The sequence below is a fragment of the Amphibalanus amphitrite genome, unplaced genomic scaffold (assembly GCF_019059575.1).
Source record: "Amphibalanus amphitrite isolate SeventyFive unplaced genomic scaffold, NRLGWU_Aamphi_draft 000428F_arrow, whole genome shotgun sequence".
NCBI lineage: Eukaryota > Metazoa > Arthropoda > Thecostraca > Balanomorpha > Balanidae > Amphibalanus > Amphibalanus amphitrite.
Window position 1 is genome coordinate 409,555 of NW_024881922.1, and position 22,858 is coordinate 432,412.

A 22,858-nucleotide genomic window follows, 5' to 3' on the forward strand; every position below is an offset into this window, starting at 1 on the left:
AAAAGATCATCTACTTACGCCTCGTACGTATGAACACCATCGACTTGTTGATCGTGATGACCTTCAGCGGATTGTCTCCAGCTTCCGCTGGAGATGATTTTAACTGATCATCCGGCACGCTGTCGTCTTCGAGGAAATAATATTGGCTGAAAGTCAAACACGAGTTTTATTAATATTTGCAGTGTCATTGTCATGGTGCAATTTAAGGTGCAATATAAAAACAGTGCGGTACTAATTAAAAACAAAGACAAAAAATGCAGAACATGATCCATAGTCTGCAGAATTTTCGGAAAATATAAAATAAATCACGGAAATGCTCCAAACGATTAGCATTGCCTCTGTGATGCCATTACCCATTCTTCTCGATGACGATATATTTTCCTCTGCGTAGTACCCATCTGAGAGCTTTCCTCAAGTTGCCTTTGGGTACCGAATTCATGTTCAGTTTCAAGGAAGATGGCAGATAGGAGATTTTCAGCATATCTGCAAAAGAAGGCAGATGCGACGGTGATCAAACAGTGAATAGGTACACTGAACAACGAACATGGACAAAGTAAGTACCTCAGTTACGCAGCCATACGCATCCGCAGTATATTTGTTTATGCTCTTATAGATCGATACAAAAAAGGCTGCAAGAATGTGCTCACTTTTATTAACGCTGTTGTCAAGCTCATCACCAGAGGTCCGTCTTCCACCACACTTTCCTCTTCGTCGCCTGGAACCTACGGATATAAAAATAAAGGGTGAGGCGTCAGATACAATGGATCTGCAAAACAGCAAATGGCATTACAAAACAATAACCAAATAAATCCAGTTTACCAAACAAATACACAGAAACAAGCACAGAAGAAACAGGATGAATACGCAAACACCTTGACCAAAAGATCATCTACTTACGCCTCGTACGTATGAACACCATCGACTTGTTGATAGTGATGACCTTCAGCGGATTGTCTCCAGCTTCCGTTGGAGATGATTTTAACTGATCATCCGGCACGCTGTCGTCTTCGAGGAAATAATATTGGCTGAAAGTCAATACCGATTTTTATCAATGTTTCAGGTGTCATTGTCATGGTGCAATATAAGGTGCAAAATAAAAACAGTGCGGTACTAATTAAAAACAAAGACAAAAAATGCAGAACATGATCCATAGTCTGCAGAATTGTCGCAAAATATAAAATGAATCACGGAAATGCTCCAAACGATTAGCATTGCCTCTGTGATGCCATTACCCATTCTTCTCGATGACGATGTATTTTCCTCTGCGTAGTACCCATCTGAGAGCTTTCCTCAAGCTGCCTTTGGGTACCGAATTCATGTTCAGTTTCAAGGAAGATGGCAGATAGGAGATTTTCAGCATTTCTGCAAAAGAAGGCAGATGCAACTGTGATCAAACGTAGTGAAAAGGTACACTAAACATTGAACAATGATCATGGACAAAGTAAGTACCTACTTATTTCGCAGTCATACGTATCTGCAGTATATTTGTTCATGCTCTAATAACAAGTGCTCCGCCACCGGGGAGGGGGGACGGAGGGACGTGTCCCCCCAAATATTTTACATTTTTTACATTACGTCTATGGGTGCCGCATGGAAAGAATCGACTTCATACGGCCTTCGTCCCCCCCCCCCCCCAACCATCGGGTCGTGACGGAGCCCCTGTCTTATAGATCTATACAAAAAAAGGCTGCAGCCTGCAGGAATGTGCTCACTTTTATTAACGCTGATGTCAAGCTTATCACCAGAGGTCCGTCTTCCACCACACTTTCCTCTTCGTCGCCTGGAACCTGCGGATATAAAATGAAGGGGTGAGGCGTCAGGTACTTACTTACATATCCTGATCTCGCTATATGGCTTCCTGGCTAAGAACACAGATAGCTCTTCAAACGCTGCGTTTATCCTGGCGATCGATTTTTCCGAGGTCGTCGACCTGGTTAGCCATGATGTCGTGCTCAGGAAGCTCCTTGACCAGCAAGTTTGTCCCTCCATCGTGCCTTCAGTAGCCAGCTTCCTCAACAACCGGAAACAGGTCGTTCGACTTGGTGGCTCGAATCCTGTCACATCAGAGCTCAGTACCATGTGTGGAACCCCCCAACGGACAAAAATCGCCCCCTATTGCATTTTTGGCTCATACAAATGACTGCGCTGTTACCGAAGATCATCAGTGGAAATATGTGGACGACCTCAGAATCGGCATTCTGTCACCTGCAAGAGACGCAAACATTGTCCTCCAGAGAGCCCAGACGGCCGGATCCACTCTGGAAACATGGTCAGAGAACAATCTCATGAAGATCAACGGAAAAAAGTGTCATATGCTCATCTGCAACTTCTCTCACAACACGGATATGGACGGTACAGTAATCATTAACAACGAACCAGTACCTGTCGTCCCTACCATGACACTTCTCGGCGTCCATATTACTTCTGACTCAACTTCTGACTTAAAGTGGACGGAAAATAATACAAATCATATCACAAAAAAACGCCTCGCGCAGGATGTTCATTGTTCATGCCCACAGTCCTCCGTCAGTTCCATGCAGATCGAAGCGATATCCGCGCCGCCTACATCAGCTTCATTCGTCCATGTCTGGAATACTGCTCTCAACTGTGGCACACGGGACTGACACAGCAACAAGCACAAGCAATCGAGCAAGTCCAGAAAAGAGCTTGCAAAATCATGATAGGATACGAAAACTACACCGACTACGCCTCGCTCTGCCTGCCAGCTTCTCAACCTCGAGATGCTGAGTGAGCGTCGCGATGCTGCCCTCTGCAAGCTGGCGGCCGACATCCTCGCCAACCCCGCCCACCCACTGTACCCGGGGGCCGGGCGAGGAGCTGGCAAATGTGAGGCGCCCTCTGCGCCGGCAGCGAAAGCTTGTCGTACCGCGGGCTAAAACTGAGCGGTATAAAAAGTCCACTGTGCCTGTACTCATAGATCTAATGAACAGGATGTGATCCCCATTCCCCACGTAGACATGTTCGGAGCTCTTTTGAAATGCACTGTGTTTACGGGGCGAGCGAAGCGAGCGGAGTCTTTCCCATATAACGGAAAAATCTCACTATGAGGGGCCCGACCCGGCCTGTAACGCTTTTGAGAGCCTTGTAACTCAGCAACCGCTGGACCGATTTACTTGCGGTAATTTTTGTAGGGTTAGCTTGGTTCCTTCTACCAAGTATTATACTATTTTCGATGCATGTGGGTGACCCCTTATGCACGTGCCATGTGCAAAACGAAGAGGTGTTATTTTTGTAACAATTGCAATATCTCGGTAGTTGCTGGGCCGATTGCGCTGCAATTTTGCATGTAGGTAGGCACCCACTAGGCAATGCATATCCATGTGCCATAGTTGGGGTGCAGCTGCACGTGCGCACGTGCGAGGGTCGATTCCAGATCTCCAAAACAGCTGAACCAATTACGCTGAAATTTGGTAATGGCTAAGGACCGGTTAGTAGGATGCAGAGCAAAAGTTGGGACCCATTTTGCACGTGCGCACGTGCAGAGTGCCGCCTCCAGATCTCGAGAACGGCTGGGCCGATTGCGCTCAAATTTAGCACACCACTAATAACCAGCTAATAGGGTGCAGTGCACGTCAGCTAGAGGTACCCCCTCGAAATTTCGCACGTGCAAGGCCCACACTCGTTCGCTCCGTTTGTCGCCCCAAAAGGCGCTTTACTGGTTTTAGTTTTTGTGATGCTTATCACTTCTTCATGTGGTGAAGTTGGACGCTTGAGCCTCGCGGCTACTCGCCCTAACCCAACAACAACAACAACATTCATGTGGTGAAACCATTACACGGGAGCTCATGTACGGCATTTTTACCAGTTGTTGACTGTCACGTGGTCAACTAAGCCTTTATGTATGTATGTATGTATGGATGGATGGACAGCAAAATGGAAAGATCGATTTTAGCTGTAGTGTCATACACTTACTTTTGATCACCTTCGATTTATCAAATTTGAACAGTTTCATTGCGCCATCGCCAGCCTCCGTTGCCGTCGATTTGAGCTCTTCGATGGGCAGGCTTTTCAGGCAGAAGTATTTCCTAAAAAAAGCAGTACACAGGTAACATCAACCTAGTCATGATGGTTATGGGACTCTTCTTGAAACATCACCTGAAGCTATGGCCACGTCACCCACTGAGTTGAATTGTCGTGAAAAAATATACGCATTTAGTTGAAAGTTCTTACATAAGTAGAACATCGCTTGATTCATGCAGCATAAAATGCATGACCGTATAGGCGATAAGCAAGTGGGTACACACATGTAGGTAGGCGTATGCAAGGGCACCTACATTCAGTATCGCTTCCCAGCACACGCGCACTTGCTAGACATATACAGCTACCATGACTAGACACCCGACAAATGGAAATTACCATGTGATGCAGAAAAGGTCAACACAGCTGAGGAAACATCCCTCGTGTCGGTTCTAGCAAAATGAATAACAACAATTCAGAAAATCGGAACAATAGCAATGAAAAGAAGTGAAACAATTAAAATCTGTCAAAAGACAGGTAACTTTATACCTAAAAGCCGTTTTCACGACGGCCATTAGGTACACATTTGGTGTACATTTGGTGTATATTTGGTGCAGACTTCGTCAAATTAGACTCAGCGTGTTTCTTAGTAGCTTTCGGCTTGGGTTACACTATGTAATTGCTTATACGTCTGCTTTATCAAAGGATCATTCATTTTTATCGATTAAAATTGGGTTAATGGGCCGTGTCAGAGCGTTTCTTTCGGCAAGGGAGCTTTTACTTTTATACAACAGTATTGTTCTTCCTCATCCTAACTACTGTGCTGCCATATGGGGTAATGCGTACCTACACAGACTTCATAGAATAACGTTGCTTCAAAAGAGAGCCTTAAGGATGATTGATAACAAACCTTTCCTTTACCCGTCCCGTACCTTATTTGTTAAACACGGTAGGGTAGTGTGGGGTAATTTGAACATATGTTTACGTCTTCTCCGTTGTACCAAATTCCAGCTCAACCCTGGATGAAGAAAAACTGTTTCAGTAGCGCATGTGTCACTTGCTTTCACCATGCAAGCCTCATTTTTTGACGAGCCGAGCATACCTTGAATAGCATAGCATCACTTCTCCACCAAGTCACGGTGTGTTCAAATTGCCGCACCGTGGGGTAATTTGAACATACTGCCTTTACCTGCCATAAAAACGATATGTAGTCTCGCCAGCATCGATGTTGTTTGACCCATAAACGAATAGGCAGAGCAATTCTAAACATACCTTCATTTGAAAAATCGACACAACAACAAAAATAACAGTTGCAGAGTATCAATATCTGCACGCTGCACACCGGTCAGTTGGCAGAATTCGCCTCTCTTCAATTAAAAAAAACGTCTATCATATCCGTTCGATAAAAACTCTACCAAACCTTACTTTATCTGTTATAGTGGTGCCAATCGGAACCTGGACATTCGGAGTTCCGATTCTTTATAATGTCCATTTCGGAATTGATTGCACAAATGTATAATAGCCTGGACAACATTGGACGATGGCCTGCATTTTTATCAAGTAATCGTGCGTAGCATTGATTGGCGAATGGAAAGCTTGTTAAGCTCTCAATATAATAAACACTTCTCGGCTGGTAAAATTACATGATAATCAATATAAATGACGGTTTTGAGTGTTCATAGCTGCATAATTTTCGGACATATTTGGACAAATAGTTGACTTTAACATTTTTGGACGGAAAATCAACGAAAATGCCGGACATTAGACGGATATTAGACGTACATTTTCTAAAACTGGCATCACTTATCTGCTACTGCTTTGGGTCGAAAATATTGGCAAAAAAAAACTGGGAGCGTTGTTTTTTTCGGATCTATCCCTGTCTTCATTGAAATTATCACACTATGTTCAAATTAACCCACGCTAAAAGTTATTTTGCCATTTTTAAAAACAGGGTTCAAAAGCAAATTTCTTGGATTGAAGGCACTGATTAGGTCATTGTACAACAGATGCCGTTGCGTATTAGGCGCTAGCAATGCAAGATTTTGCGCTGCAATGAAGTTGCAATGACGTGTTGTTAGGCGCTTTTCCTTGCGAAATTGATTTTTTACACTGTGCGTCAACATCTTCATTCCCTGAAACTTTAAACCCCGTTCATATGATAGCCCTTTTAGTTACGATAATTTCTCTCATTGGTCTTATTGTCATGCCACTTATGGATTTTCCGTAATTTTGTGTTATTCACACTATGTTCAAATTGCCCCACATGTTCAAATTACCCCACCCTACCCTATCCTTAAAATGCCTGAGCTTACGAAACTACAGACAATCGTTATTCTACTACCTTTTTTGACTGGAATCCTTCCAGCTGAAGTGTCTGACCTATTCAAACTTAGCACTTCCATTATTGTGAGGTCGCCTGAACATTTTGTTACGCCCCTTTCTCGTTTTAACCCTCGCCCGTAAACGGTGTTTTGCCACCTTCGCCCATGCAGGGGTTGGGGGTTGGTGTGACCCCCCCCCCTGGCGTTTGAAAACAGAGCGTCGTAGAGCTTAGCGGAAAAGACCAACGGATTGCTCTCAACGAGATCTCCTGATTGGTGGTATAGTTTTTGGTCCTAGGTCAACATTTGACCTACTTATGACCGGTCAAAGGTCAAATTTTCGGAAAAAAACTAACTTTTTCAGATTTCCGCGCCGATTGTGGCAAAACAGTAAGAGATATCGACTTAAAACCTTCACTATCGTGATCCTGGATCAATTCTCTATCGTTTGGTGTGTATTTCGATGTCATAACTCTAAAAATGATGCGTTGGGAGCATCGGAAGTCTGCAAGGTCATTTGTGCATTGGGTCACGTCAGGCGTGTGACGTCACTGACCTGACCCTGACCCAAAATGAACTACAAGAAACAACCGACGATGCCTGAAATGGATAGCAAATTCGAATTCAAGGCATCAAAATACCCCGAAAAGCCATACAAGTGCAAGAAGTCATTACAGGTCAATCGAAGTCACTGACCTTACCTTGACCTTTAGTAACCTTCAAAATGTCAACGGACATTGTGCCAATGTCAAATCAGCCAGTTGTGATTCTAAAACAATCCATCAGTGTGTCAGGTCAGTCGGCATTTATACCAATGTGAAGCAATCTTCAATTTAGCGTAAATCTGGCCGGAGGTTGTTCCCTTTATGACGTCATAACTCCGTGACCTGACATGACCTTGACAAAAAAAAATACCAAAAGTTGCGCAAAGGATGCCCCAGAGGGTACTGAAAATTTGAGCAGGCTATCTGAAACGGTTCGGCGTGTAGCTAAGAAAAACCTCAGGGGGGTTGCACCAACGTGAAAACGGCTTTACATGGGCGAGGGTTAATTTCCGGATTTCTTCCATTTCGTTCAGTGCTCCTAAGGCATGGAATTCTATTGTTGCCAAAGACTTCCCTCAACTTACCGATGTCCCCAGAAGCAAGGTTATTCTTAAAAAGTTTGTTAAGTCGGTGCTCATTAACCCGCGCCCCGCTGGGGGGGGGGGCAGAATCTGCCCCCTCACGTTTTTCGCTAATAACTTCTAAACGCGTTATGCCAGCAGCGTGAAACTTTCAGCACCTTATCATACATCAATTTGACACGATCCCTGAAAATCTGAGCGAAATCCGTCGGAAACCTTTTGAGAAATTGACGGTTTAGAGACGTCATGTTCGCCATTTTCGCCTCAAAAACGGCAAAATTTCAAACGCCGCTAAAATCTTCAATTTTAAAGGAATCAAGACGTAACAAAAAGGGTATACGTGATTCTACTGTGTCTATCAAATGGCTATCTCGGTTTTTTGAAAATTTTGGATTTTGGCCCAAATTGTTTGTTAAAAAACTGACTTTGTTGGGAAAATAATTATAAAATCCAAAATTTTGAGGGTATAAAAAACGCAATATATGTCAGAGCAGTGATCTATGTGCACCTACATACTAATTTTTAGAAGAATTGGTTCAAAAATGTGGGAGTTATTCAAAATTTTATGACGTCACGACACACAAAATTTTGAAAAATGATTATTTTGGAAGTTTTAGACCTCGTACGGAAACGAACATAGCACCATTCGATACGCCGTGAAAAACTGCATCAGATAGACACCTTTTTAGACTTTAACAACCAACTTCAAAATTTGACCTTACTTGACCTTGACCTGAACTCGACCCCAAGTTCATCCAGAGGTGGTCCATATCACTTGTTGAGTGTGCCTATTGAATTCGATGAGTAAAATGGCCCATAAAACATGTGTCGCACATGCCCTTTTCTATATTTTGTTTTTGGTGACCTGACCTGACCTGACCTGACCTTGACCTTGACCTTTGAATGACATTTTTGCAACGACTATTGTCTTGGTAGTCTAACCCTCGCCCGCACATGGGGGGGGGGTTGCCACCCCCCCCCCTCTGCACTCAACATTGTTAGAGCTAGAAGGCTGATTTTTCGTATAGCTGCTCCGCTATCCTTTCTTGATGTCCACTGGAAATTTCAAGTTTCTGTGATTTTTGGTTTCGGAGATATGACCTTGTTTTTCCGGTCATGTCATGACCCAAATGGCCAATTCTCAACATCTTGCGTTTGCCATGGGCCTTGTGGGCTTTTGACACCCTGATTTCGGCCTTTTTTGCCAGTCTTACCTCCCACCTGTCATGGAACATGTTGTTCGACGATGTACAGGGGTCAAGGTCAGGGTCAAGGTCAACCTAGGTCATCTAAGATAATTGCGTTTTAGGCAAGCTGAATTTACTTTTTGTGAAGTTTTTTGACTGCATTTTTGGTAAAAGCTTCTCAGATCATGATTTCATGTAATATGGACCCAAAAACAATGGGTACACACATCAGTATACACACAGACACACACAGACATACAAACACATATAATTGACCTTGACCTAACTTGACCTGAAATGACCTCAGCAGCAAAATTCTGGTCGGGTAGTGTGACAAAGAGGTTCTAGCTGGCTTGGCACCAGAAAACAGCATCGTCATCGGTATTTGATAAGCAGCGCACTTGATATCCAACGGTGACCCAAAACAGCAACATTTTTTAGTTTGACCTGACCTGGAAGGTCAATGACTGACCTGAGGAGGTAAAACTGGGTATCATTGGATTCGTCTCTTCCCAAAGAATCTTGTTGGTCCTTACCGCTAAGCTCTATCTCCAACAGGAACGAAATGGCGCGAGGTGGGTGGCAACCACCCCCATGTGCGTTCTAGGATGGGAAAATGGCATGTGCGGGCGAGGGCTAAGAACACGTTTTGGGCAATCAGTCTCAGTCCATTCTTCGGCAACTACGGTGCAAGGCCGATACTGTAGAAACTTGCATTTTGTACCCTTGACCTGACCTTGACCTGACCTCTGACCTACTTAAGCAAAAAAAATTGGGCTCTTTAGATCCGCCTTGTTGAGAGCTTTCGATTGCCGTTTTCCCCGTCTTTCTACGACCATCGGTTCGGAAGTTAGACAGGGGGGGCAGAATGTGCCCCCCCCCCCCCAGCAGGGCGCGTATGGCTGAATAGCCCAGCGGGGCGCGGGTTAAAGAATATGGCGATTAGGAGAACGAACCCGTACGTTACATTTTATATAACTGAGCTAGATCAGTTTATGGCGTACTGTGTGATCTGTGATGTCATCCATGCTTTGGCCTATTACCTCTACAATCGTTTTTCTCGATTATTTGCTGAGTTTTTTTCAATACAAATATTGTGACCAGTTACTTAATACTCATTTGTTTTTCTCGTGATATATTTTTATAAGGACAGTTAATTAACGCGTAAATCACCTGATAAACTATTTAAGTCTCTTTTCTACATGAATATTTATTACGCAGTTTTCGTCACGTGTTCTTGTTGTTGTTTTTCCTTTAGCTTTGTTTATGCATACATTGTTTGCTTTTTTCATATTTCGTCTCTTTTTGTTCTTATCCTACCTAACCATTGTCAGCCCTGGGTACTCAGCGGACGTCACTAGCCATGCTATCTGTCTGCTGGGTCCCCAGGGGTAACCTTTTTACTAATACCTGTGGTGGCGGGCTGACCATAGCTAGAAAAAAGAGCGGGGAGTGATGTGACCTAATATGCTTGAATTCCCCTCCTTGAATGAAGTTCTGTGGTACTTAACGTAGCCAGGTCACATGGGCATGGAAGGGCACTCCTGCATACCTCTTCCACTATGTTTCACATGGTGGACAATTCGATAGGTATGGGACAAAAAAAAAACACAAAAAAAAACACTGAACTAAATTATTGATAAATGAGATATTTGCTGTAAAAGATATTTGGTGCAGATTTTGTCAAATAAGTGCGTTCGTCACGGAGCCCGTCGTGAAAACGGCTACTGAACGCCTACAGCTCAAGGCCACACTAGTGCTCATTATTGTTTCGATGTTCATCGCCAGTGCTATTTTTCCTCACCCTTCAGCCTCGATGACATTGTATATTCTTCGGCTAAGCACCCAAATAATGGCCTTCTGCAATGTGTCGGCTGGCACGGAAATCATGTTGGGTTTGAGAGCAGAAGAGATGTAGAAGGTTGGGAGTGTTTCTGCGAAATAGAATAGACACAAGACAGTTATAACTACTAGATTGATCTGACACTGATACCGTTGCGTGATTAAGCATCTAATATAACGATCAAACGTGCCTAGTCCGATGGTAGTCGCGCAAATTTTGGTCAGAAGCAGAGTTTTCAAGGTCCCATGTTAAAGGCATGGCTTTTAATGACAGGAACTATTGCATGAAAGTGTTCAGACTCATGAGCCAACGGAGTCATTTTCAATTAAATACTACCCAATAAATTTGCATGTAAGGTAAACTCACGTTCATCAAACTTGATCTCCATCTGATTACCAGACGCTCTTCTTCCGCCGGAGCTTTCCCGTCGCCGGCGATAGCCTTATGGGACAAAGTAGCAGGCGTCAAGATGTAAAATGTATAACCATGTTAGCAGAAACTTTTAGATGGAGGAAAACAAAATATCGGTGAGAAATATAACAATGCACAAGGATCACGGGGCATAATGATATCAAATGGCAACTATACATTAGGTATATTTTTTTCCAGAACTATGCACAGCATTTTATAATATTGAAAAGACTAAGTTCCTATGCTATATTACGCATATTTACCAATCCTGCTGTTGTGCATAAGGCAAATAGGTGTCACTGAAAAAGACGGATGTGGCTCGGCAATTAGAAAAGGAGAAAGCTTTTGTTGCATCAATATTTACACGTGAACACAGTCTTCCCTAGCGAGGCGTTCAGGGCGAGAGGTGCACGACTCACCGGACTGATGCCGGTGCCGGCCGGACTGCAGGCGCGCCCGGTGCGTGCAGCTACCGCCGTCCGCACCGCCGCACGAGCTCTTCCCGCACACAGAACACGGCTGACCTGCGGCCCACGTAAGTACACATACCGTCACGACCGGTACTATTGGACGGAACAGTGGTTGGGGCACTTCCACTCAGGGTTGTACTTGACTCATGAGTCGAGTCAGAAATTTGACTCAACTCCGACTCAAATAAGTCAGATTTGTGTCAAGTCGGATAAAATGTTGAGCTGTTGAGTTGAGTCAGAGTTGAGTCGGACAAAAATATTAAGGTGTTGAGTTGAGTCAGAGTTGAGTCAGTAAAATAACTTTTGACATTGAGTTGAGTCAAACATTTAGGAACATGAGTCAGCTGACTCAACTTTCTAGAAACAATATATATATATATATATATATATATATATATATATATATATATATATATATATATATATATATATATATATATATATATATATATATATATATATATATATATATATATATATATATATATATATATATATATATATATATATATATATATATATATATATATATATATATATATGTTACGGGCCAAGTGCGAAGGCTAGTCCGTTTGCGAACGGACTAGTCCATTCGCGAATGGACTAGGCCGTTTGAGCGTGTGTGCCGTTACAAGTCACAGCGATTGGTACCCGATTTTAAGGTCTCAGGTTAACCGGTAGCGTCTGAGGTCAGGTCACGTGACTGAAGTTACGGGTTCGGTTTTTAGTAAATAACTTCGCAAAAAATGGCCGCAGAGCCGCGATTTTGGCATCATTGTGTTTGCCTAGCTCAGGTGCATCGAATGGTATACTTTTTGCTAGGGTGAGGTCAACTTATGTAGTTGACCTCGGGTCAAGGTCAGGTCAGAGCCCCTCAGGTCACGAAGCTGGGCAAAGGGTATCATATGGCATATCATTCGATTCGGAAGATCTTCCCGAGTCCATTGGTGGCTTTCCCGACTCTCTAGCTCCATTTGATCGGGAGTTATTGACGAAAAACTCGTACGACCCTAGTGACGTCATAAATGACGTCACGCAAGGTTAACAATGCAAAAGTAAAGCCTTGGACTTTGCAAGGAGTGCATGAAATCACGATACCATGTACGTGGGATAGTTTTAGATCATTCTCGGCGCCAAAATAACAGTTTTTATATTTCCCATTGATTTATAACAGTGATGCCACGTGACCGACCTGACCTCATGTAACCTTGAAAAATTCCCAGATATACAAGTTGTGAGACCTCTGGAGGACACCATGTATGCGTCCTGTAACTTTCATCTCGGACAGCTATGGTCATTGGCGTCCAAAACAATGTCAGAACCAAACTGCCTTTTTCACCCTCGCGCTTATAGGAAAGAGGGTTGAATGAACCCTCTTTTCACTTTTTTTTCAGATGACTCAGACTTGAATTAAAATTTCGGTAACCCGTGATGTCACTAGGCAGCTTTACCACGCCATTTGTAAGCTCCCCTCCCGAAATCACTATTCGATACCGTTATCGTGACGTAAAATAAATACATTTATAGAAAGAACACCTTCCTAATTTTTTGCATACTTCTTAACAATGAGCCAAGTAATTTTTTAAAGAAATAAAAATTCAAAAAAATTTGGTCCCAAAGACCAAAAAATACAAGTGAAAGAAAACTCGATATGTCATATATCAAAAATAGCGTATTTTTCGAAATTTCAAAAATACATATTAATCTCTGTTTCATTGCAAGTTCAATGTTATATAACATTTGGCATTTGAATAATCCGTCTTAGAGTTACAGCCCGCCAAACTTAGCGCTGCAAAGCAAGATCCAAAAAATGTTATACACCATAACTCAAAAAATACTTATCTGATAAGCCTGAAATTGTTACAGGTGGATTCAGAGCCCCGGATTACCCCTGAGACCAATTCTCGTCAAATTCCGAGAGATGAGGGTGTCAAATTGGAAAAAAGTGGTACGATCTATCGTGGAATGCCCCAGCTGGCGCAACTCTGGGTTAAGGTCTCCACACACCTGGTCCATTCGGGATGCGACTTTCCGCTGAACCCTGCACAACGCGGAAATTATAGCAACGTGTTGCCACTGGCCAGGCTTCGGCCACCGATCTGGATCTGGGGAGGTCAAATATCCCCGTGACCTTCGAACAGCGGAGAGTCGCGTGGTGTGCGGAGACCATTAGTACCGTGATCCGGGCTCCCCGCTGATGACCCGACCTGACCTTAATTGGTAGAGTTTGTGGCGCTCGATTCATTCTGCTCTGGTGTGGTGTACTGGGACGGTGCGGCTTGTGTGTGGTGAGTGCGGTGCGGTGAGTGTTCGAAAAACTGTTGTGTTGCATTGCATTTAACAATACGCGCACTGCAGGGGGGGTTGCTTTCAACCCCCCTGTGGTTTTTCACAGATCACGAGAAAACGGCGGCGCGCAGCAAAGCCAAATTTTGTATACCTTTTCTCCCATATTCTGCGCACATTGTGTGAAAATGCTGACTCCAGATGACCTAAGGTCAGGTCACCAGGCCAGGTTAAGTGACATCACCTCCGAAAAAGTTTGCACTTGCACCAAAGCTACAGCTGTTGAGCAATCGATATGAAACTTTAAGGATGTAGTAAGGGTGACACTGACCCGCTTTCCATGGGCACTTTGAGACATAGCGGATTACGGGAGGATTAGGGTTGTAATTCCGACCCGTACTCACGGAACCCATGTTTTTAAGTGGATTAGGGTTCGAATGCCTCCGTTTTATCGGCTGAGAATAAAAAAGTATCGGAAATTACGGAAAGCAGGCTGTAATCGCACTAATCCTTTATTTCACTGATCCGTTCAGTGAAATAAAGGATTAGTGAAGGTTGAAATAAAGGTTAAAGGTTAAAGGAAATAAAGAAATAAAGGTTGAGTTACCAATACTTTGCACGCATCATTTCACACGGGATGTTGCACATGCCAAGTTGACTTGCCAAGTTGACGTCACTTTGCTGGATATTTCGCACTTGGCCTGACTTCGCACTTGGACTGGGAGCATAAACGCCCGTCCATTCGCAAACGGCCTAGGCCAACTGCAATAACGCACATAGACTAGTCCATTCGCAAACGGCCTAGTCCAAGTGCGTTATCGCACTTGGACTAGGCCATTCGCGAATGGACTAGCCTTCGCACTTGGCCCGCAACATATATATATCTCGCTTAACAACTAAGCCCTGGCCCTGCTGCCGGATTTTTTCACCCCCCCCCCCTCAACAACTTTTTTATCTGAGTCAATTTTGAGTCAACTCACTTGACTAAAAAAAATTGAGTCAAGTTTGAGTCGACTCATATTTTCATTGAGCCGTTTGAGTCATGAGTCGAGTCAAGGGAAAAATCAACTCCTTGTTTGAGTCAGAGTTGAGTCAGAGCTTTCTGAAGTTGAATGGTGAGTCGAGTCGGCAATTTTTTTTTAGGCGAGCACAACCCTGCAGTTCCACCTTCCGCTGAATGAGCGTCAACATGGTGTTGACTCAACATCATACTTCTATAACGCGTCACGGAAGGCTGTAGGATGGCAATGAACGAAAGACACCCGGCTATTCGGAGCTAACTGTTGCTGTGAACTCACCAGTGATCTCGGAGCTGTCCACCTCCTCACTACCACTGCCACTCAGTGTCCTGTGACCTGTGGAAACCGACAAACAGTTGAATATTAAAACTGCACGTGTACTAGCCGGTTATCAAATAGAGACGCTATTAACCCGCGCCCCGTTGGGCTCTGCCGAGCAACGCGCCCTGTTGGGGGGGGGGGGCAATTTGGCCCTCCCCTAAGATCTCGAGAACCACGCAACCTAGCGACAAGCGGCAAAAGGTGATGGATAGCCCATCAGGGAACTACCTTGTGACCCAATTTTATTGACGTAGGTCAAACCGATGACGTCACAGGTCAGGTCAAACGTCGAATATTCACCGTTTACAGGCATTTCAAAAAATGCGTTGTAAAATCGAGTAAAATGCATTTCATTGAAAATCATCGATGGGGAAATGTTCTTCAAACACATATTTTGCTATTTGAGGTCACTGATACCAGGTCAGGTCACAGAGGTCAGGTCACTGAGGGTCATATAATGAAAATATCATGTGATGCATGTATTATGGTCCATTTTATATGCAAAATACGATTATGTGGGTCAGGCAGCCTTTGGGGTCAGTTTAGAGTATGTTCTGGTGAAGGTCAGGTCAAGGTCAGGTCAAATTAGGTCAAATTTCAAAATTGATATTTTTGCATAAAATGGGTATCGATTCGATGCAGCTCGTCACGGGGAGTTCAGTTGTGGTCTTTGTTTTGCCCTACATGGTCTAGAATCGCTACAAATTGAGTTCAAAAATTTGACGTCATCATTTTTGAACAGTTTTTTTCGCTATAACTTGGCCAAAAAACGAGATATCGATCTGAAATTTGGTATGTATATAGAAGAGCGCAGGGACTATCACATATATTCCGGTTTTTTTCGAAATTCGGATTTTTATTTTTCAGAGTTTTTCTTTAAAAAATCAATTTTTTGAATTTTTGGGGGTCAAAAACCCAATAATTTGAAAATCCGAGAAGGCAGTTTTGTAGCGCCGCTTTTTGTCTACATGACAATATAAAGAACTTTGAAATTGCTTGGTAACTGTAGATTTGGTGAGCGTTTTAACCCGCGCCCTGCTGGGGGGGGGGTGTTTGAACACCCCCCCTTGTGGTTTTTCGCGAATATCTCAAAAACGGCGGCGCGGAGCGCCGCCGTTTTTGGTACACCTTATCATACATCAATTCTACACATGTTATGAAAATTTCAGACCAAGGTCATTCAAGGTCAGGTCACCAGGTCACTTGAAGTGACCTCACCTCATAAAAAGTTTCAATGTCTGTCATAGCTACACCGAGTGACCGATCGCTTTGAAACTTTCAGCGATTGCTAAGAGCAATAGCATGTACAAAATGTATATCTCAGAATTTTGATATCGATGACCTAAGGTCAGGTCAATTTTGCGACCTCCCCATTATAAGTCAATGGGAGAAAACTGAAATGCGCCTCTTTTGGACGAAAGACATTACAAACACTCCCAAACACTGAATTACAAGTGGTTCAGACACGCTGAGCATAAAAATGTTGTCCGTGACCCCTGTTTATGCCCTGAGGTCATCTTAGGTCACGAATGGTATCTAACAGTTTTTCGCAAATAACTTTTGATAGAGGCATGCTAGAGCGATGAAAACGCCTTAGCTGTGTTCATCTCGACGATACGGATCGACTGATATGCAACATGACCCTTTCCGGTCAGGTCATGACCTTGACCTGAGGTCAAATTTTCAAGTTGACCTTTCAAGGTCAAGTCATAGTTCATTCGATGCGTCTTGACGAGAGGAACACGATGCCGCTAAAAGGAAGCTCGTACAAGGCTTGGGTCAAAAGTTATTGCAGAAAAACTGTTTCCGAAAAAAATCGGCTATTTTTGCAGTTTTTGCCCCCTGCAGGCAAAACCGTTGACGTTAGGTCAAATCTGAGGGAATTATTCAGAAAGGGCGTTAATAGGGCTATCGAATGCGCTTTTCCGCGGCGCTGTAGCTCTATTGGTTCCCGAGTTATGCGTTGGCTTCTTGGAAATTGTCGACATTCGACCTGGAAATCGGCGAAATTTTGCCTTCAATGACCTCTGGTGACCTGACCTTTGACCTGACCAAAAAATTGACCGAAGTGATTTCCTCCTTATTTTTGACGCTCTTTCGAACGCCGCCTTCCGCGTATCGCTACGTGGCCCAGGAGCCGAGTTAGAAGGGGGGGGGGTGTTCAAACACCCCCCCCCCCCAGCAGGGCGTGGAAATCCAGGACCCCCAGCGGGGCGCGGGTTAAGATTGCATGTTTTTTGGTCATTTTTGCTCGAGTATGACCTCAGTTTGACCTCAATAACTCCTGACCTAAGGTGACCTACGACTTTGAATTTTGTGTGAAGGTGTTAAATTGATGCCCGGGAAGGTACTGAAAATTTGTCGGCACTGCGCGCCGCCGTTTTCTTGCTATTCAGGAAAAACCACAGTGGGCCAAATTGCCCCCCCCCCCCAACGGGGCGAGGGTTAACCGCGCCCCGCTGGGGCTACTAAATTTCCACGCCCTGCTGGGGAGTGTTTGAACAACTCGGCTCCTAGCGACCTAGCGACACTGGGCCACCTAGCGACACACCGCAGGCGGCGTTCAAAAGAGCGTTAAAATACTAAAGAATACTTCGGTCACTTTTAGGTCAGGTCAAAGTCAGGTCACTAGAGATCATTGAAGGTAAAGTTTCGCCAATTTCCAGGTCAAAATTCAACAATTTTCGACGTAGCTCTTTCGCTAACCTGCCCTCAGCTTTGATCTAAGGTCAATGTATTAGCATGCAGGGGTTAAAACTGCCATGGTAGATATTTTTTTTGCGAAAGTTTTTTTTTCTCCAATAAATCTTAACTCAAAACTTATCCGAGCGTACTGAAACGGGCATCGTATTCCTCTCGTCGAGGCGCATCGAATGACATATAAGTAGACCTTGAATTGTTAACTTGAAAATTTGACCTCAGGACAAGATCATGACCTGTCCGGAAGAGGCCGTGTCGCATATCGATCGATTTGTATCAAGCTGAACACACCAAAAGTGTTTTCATCGCTCTAGCATGCATCTATCAAAAGTTATTCGCGAAAAAGCTGCTGCATACCTTTCGTGACCCGATATGACCTAAGGGGCGTAAGGAGGGAACATGGATGCTAATGTTCCGTCATTTTTTTACTTGTAACTCGATGGTTGGGAGTGTTTAGAATGACGTTCGTCCAATAGAGACATTTTTAAATTGTATCCTGTTGACTTCGAAAGTTGCAATGAAGAGGTCGCATAATTGACCTGACCTTAGGTCACCAATGTCAAAATTATGTGATGAACATTTTACACATACTGTTGCTCTTAAGCATTAATGAAGTTTCAAAACGATCAGTCACTCGGTGTGCTATGGTAAGCATTGGAACTTATTTCGAGGTGAGGTCATTTTACCTGACTGGTGACCTGACCTTCGGAAACCTTGGTATGAATTTTTTTTTTACAAACAAGTGTAAAGAAGATGTATACCTTAATAAGGTACGGGGTGTTCAAACACTCCCAGCAGGGTGCGGGTTAACCGTACTCAATCATACTGAATGTGCAAAGGGATAAAAGAAGTTAAATAAGAGCATTTGGATGTGCTATTCATAAATGACAAATAATGACTTTTGTTGGCTTCAGGAGCAGTAAAAACCTTCTTACAAGGCATATATTCTTCATGTAAAATCAAACGTTTCGTCTCTGAACAAAGACATCATCAGTGAAGTTACACACAACAGTACATATTATGAGAAATTAAGCAATCAGGCGACATAACAAGAGCAACACAGTATCGCACATAAAATCATGCATATCATAAACATGCATAAACGTTTCATGTTTCATCAAGGACCCCTAGGTAACGATATCTAATTTATACGCCGACAACTTATCATTGATGGAAGGCCTAGACTTGAAAATGTGAATTTTTGCGTGTGAATAAAAAACCGCGGCGCGTAGCGCCGCGCCGCTTGGGGTAGCTTTTGATACATCAGTTTTGGATAATGTGTGAAATTTTTGACCCCAGGTCATGTCAGGTCAGGTCACCAGGTCAAGTTAACTGACCAAGCCTAAAAAAGTTTGCAATCATGTCCAGCCTACAGTGTTTGTCAGAAAGGTTTCCAACTTGGTGGATTGCATGATGTTATGGGCGCCTACAATTTGTATATCTCGGATTTTTTATATCCGTGACCTAAGGTCAGGTCAGTGGCGTGACCTTTCCATTACAAGTCAATGGAGAAAAATGAAAATGCCTCTAGATCCGTGTGTACGCATCGGAACAGTCCAAATATTTCAGAATCACAATGATTTAGTCCACGCGTGATGACCAAGGTGTCATTTTTGCTGATAGCCTCTAGACAGGTCATCCGAGGTCACTTGAGGCTACAAACAGTATTTTGCCAATAACTCGCGATTGGAAAGAGATAGAACGCTGGGGATGGTCTCATTGTGTTTGTCTTGTTGAGACGCATCGACGGATATGCAACATGACCTTTTCCGGTAAGGTCATAACCTTGACCTGAGGTCAAATTTTCAAGTTGACCTTTCAATGTCAAATTATAGTTCATTCGACGCGTCTCGGCGAGGGGAACACGATTCTGGCAATAGAAATGTTGTGGCTTTTTGTAGTCGAAAGTTATTGTCGAAAAACACTTTTCGTAAAAACAGCTATTTTTGGAGTTTTTGCCCTCTGGAGGCTAAACCGTTGACCTGAGGTCAATATTGATTATGACCTTTTCAAAAGAAGAGTTCAAAAGCTATCGATGGCTCTTCCATGCGTTTTTCTAGCTACCATAGTTCATGAGATAGCGGCATGTTTTCTGAAAAATATAATGGCAATTGGCAAATTTTGACCTGTGATGACCTCTGGTGACCCCAATATTGCTCTAAGGTGAAAAATGACCGAAATACTTTCAAACGTACGCATTGAGGGCTATCGACTGCTTTTTACCGCGTCTTTCTAGCCCTCTTAGTTTTTGAGTTAGAGGTGGGTGGTAACATATGCCCCCCCCCCCCCCACTAGGGCGAAGTTGGCCGAGACCGCCACTGGGGCGCGGGTTAAAATCGTTCAACGAAAATGGTACGTCGCATGACAATGAATGGTCTCTAACAGAAGAGGCTACAGGAGAGGTAAGAAAATTTCCCGTTCTATCCGACTTGCCCTGATGCTGGCAAACTCTGCTATAAAGGCGCACATAGGTCGAGCCTATGTATGTCTCCTCACACGAGGGGCAACTGAACTGATAAACTATAGCAGAGCGGCATGCTTTCGGGATCACGTCTTTAAACGAGAAAAGAGAGCCTATGCTGCGGGTGTTGCGGAGAATGATCTTGGGGTTCAGGTAGGGATAAACTTTTTTAGAGTGGACTCTACCTCAGATCTTAGTTTGTTTGATTGTTTTCCAAAACAAGGCAGCACAAAGTACCTGTCTAGCTTGGGTACCTGGAACATAGTAGGACTTTTTGAAAACTCCTTCTTTAAAAACCTGTGAATGGCAGTCTCTACGTCTCCAAAAACGTTCAAACTTTAATTTAAGAATTCTGGAATCGCTTCACATTTTCAAGTTTAGGCCTTCCATCAATGATAAGTTGTCGGCGTATAAATTGCATATCGTTACCTGGGGGTCCTTGATGAAACATGAAACGTTTATGATATGCATGATTTTATGTGCGATACTGTGTTGCTCTTGTTATGTCGCCTGATTGCTTAATTTCTCATAATATGTACCTACTGTTGTGTGTAACTCAATGTGTAACTTCACTGATGATGTCTTTGTTCAGAGACGAAACGTTTGATTTTACATGAAGAATATAACGATATGCCTTGTAATAAGGTTTTTACTGCTCCTGAAGCCAACAAAAGTCAGACTTCTTGACGCAATTGAACGAGACCATGACAAATAATGATATTGCCTTTTTCAGCATTTACTCCACATAATTTATTTGTACCGGCTTGGTAAGTGTTATTCTTTTTGGTTCTGCAACTTCCCGAATGTGACTTACGCAGGCGTTCGCTGCATGTTGTGCACGTGTTATCCCCAGAATGGACGGAGCCGCCGGACGTCAGCTGCTCCACGTCGCCCGAGGCTCGGTCGGCAGGCTGCTCCGGGACGTCCTCCGCAGGCTGCACCCCGCTCCCATCTGCCGATAAGACCGGATGAAAATGTGTCACGCTCACGTCAGAGGCAGCTCAGGCACTCTGGTCGCCAATGTAAGGCACCGATCATATAGGACGGTCATGACATTACCCGCACAAGCTTTTAGGGTAAAAAGGAAAACGGAAGTTTGTTTGCATACATTTCTTACATACCTATCCACTTTTGTAACCTGTATCGCGTGGTAATTGGTAACTTGGGAATTAAGAAATTCCAGCTAAGTACAATGATAGTAGGGTAGTACGAAGCTGACACAAAAAGTGCAAGAATGGACAGCCAACTAAGTTCATTTTCATCATTTCTGTAGCCTTGTATCTTTACAACTGTCCTTGCGCTCCGTGTGGAAGTAATGAGAAGTATTGTAGCTTAGTCGAGAACAATATAGAATGATAGCCTTTTACGAGCAACCTAAACGGCTTGCAGTGCGCAGTCCATTGAAACGTCGCCAACGTTTCCGCCCAATATCCTTCGTGATATATCAGCATACCTGTTGGTTGCAAAACTGGCAACTCGTTTTCAAGATAATGTACATACATGTAAGATACAACTCAGTGTAATTGGAATTAGCGCCTGTGGAAATGCAGTGCAGTGCAGTAGCGTCTGCACTGCACTTCCACATAGTGCGGGCGGATAGTTCTGTTGAAGTAGGTACGACTCGGTGTTGTGACTGGCGTCGTTCCGCTGCGCTACTGGTGGCCGCCGCACCGGTCCGCTGACCCGCCGCGCTGCGGAGAGCCACGCCTCTGGCTGCGCGCTGGCCACTGACAGGCCACGCTGCGGAGAGCCGTGCCTCTGGCCGCTGGCCACTGACAGGCCGCGCTGCGGAGAGCCTCGCCTCTGGCCGCGCCTCTGGCCGCGCGCTGGCCACTGACAGGCCACGCTGCTCACCTGCTGAGGCCTCCTCCGACTCGGAGGAGCTCCTGGAGCAGGGCACGCCGTGCAGGCCGGCCAGAACGGCGGCCAGCACCAGCGCCGACAGCAGCCACCTGCTGACCATCGCGGCTCAGAGGACGGGCGGCGACGAGACCGTGCCTGAGCCCGCCGGCGGCCGCGGCCATTTTATACCGGTGGCTCGGCTGATGACGGCTCACTCTGCGTCCGTCAGCGGCCCGCTGACAGCCGTCAGCACCTGTCCGCGCCGCGCCCGGAGACCGCCGCCGCAAACAGGCTGACAGCCTGTTTTCGTCGCCGACCCGAATCAATCACGGCAGAGCTGTTTGCTCGCCCATGTGTCACCGCGCGGTCGTCAAAGTCGGATTGATTTCGGCGTTTACCCGCTCGAAATATTAGGTACTTTAATTCATATCCAAAGACTGTGCTAAGGCTCCAAGCCAGACTTGAATGGTATGAAGCAGTTTGCTGTAGGCGGGGTAAGACGGTCAGGGTTGTACTTACTATAAGACGGGCACCCCCTCTGCAGATCAAACCAATAGCGCTACGAGCGAGAAAAAAATAGGGCCAGAGCTGCCTTTCCCACCACACAACACCATTGAAGCCTGGTGAATTTGTGTTCAGTCAATTATCTTTTATTTCAATTTCTTAAAAACACTCCTTTCATTGAAAACATCCATAATGTATTGTGCAAACTTTTGTGTGCAGCACAATAGAGTTAAAAGCTCGCATTTACTTGTGGTACACCCATATGCCACCAGTATTCATTTACAGCGGAACTGCTCTGCTGTCAAAATGTCCACAGAGAAAAATCATGCGGAACATCTGACATTGAGTTTGGGGTAAGACGGATCCAATGGGGCGAAAATATTTATGTT

General features: G+C 44.3%; 1 protein-coding gene across 16 annotated transcripts in view; it reads right to left on the reverse strand.

Annotated features, from left to right (window-relative positions):
* Positions 1-22,117, reverse strand: part of LOC122391271 — a 101,074-nt gene extending 78,957 nt beyond the window's left edge. For 12 of the 16 annotated variants that reach the window (XM_043385059.1, XM_043385057.1, XM_043385050.1 and 9 more), the window contains exons 1-13: positions 21,978-22,117; positions 20,938-21,075; positions 14,921-14,977; positions 11,286-11,390; positions 10,822-10,896; positions 10,417-10,546; positions 3,934-4,046; positions 1,713-1,787; positions 1,233-1,362; positions 898-1,025; positions 648-722; positions 354-483; positions 19-146 (exon numbers count right to left, since the gene is read on the reverse strand). In XM_043385059.1, the coding sequence (XP_043240994.1) occupies positions 19-146; positions 354-483; positions 648-722; positions 898-1,025; positions 1,233-1,362; positions 1,713-1,787; positions 3,934-4,046; positions 10,417-10,546; positions 10,822-10,896; positions 11,286-11,390; positions 14,921-14,977; positions 20,938-21,075; positions 21,978-22,086 (1,393 nt within the window). In that variant the 5' untranslated portion in view covers positions 22,087-22,117. The remainder of the gene's footprint in view (positions 1-18; positions 147-353; positions 484-647; positions 723-897; positions 1,026-1,232; positions 1,363-1,712; positions 1,788-3,933; positions 4,047-10,416; positions 10,547-10,821; positions 10,897-11,285; positions 11,391-14,920; positions 14,978-20,937; positions 21,076-21,977) is intronic. The other 4 variants (XM_043385058.1, XM_043385055.1, XM_043385052.1 and 1 more) reach the window with 3 other exon arrangements.
* Positions 22,118-22,858: the final 741 nt, after the last annotated feature.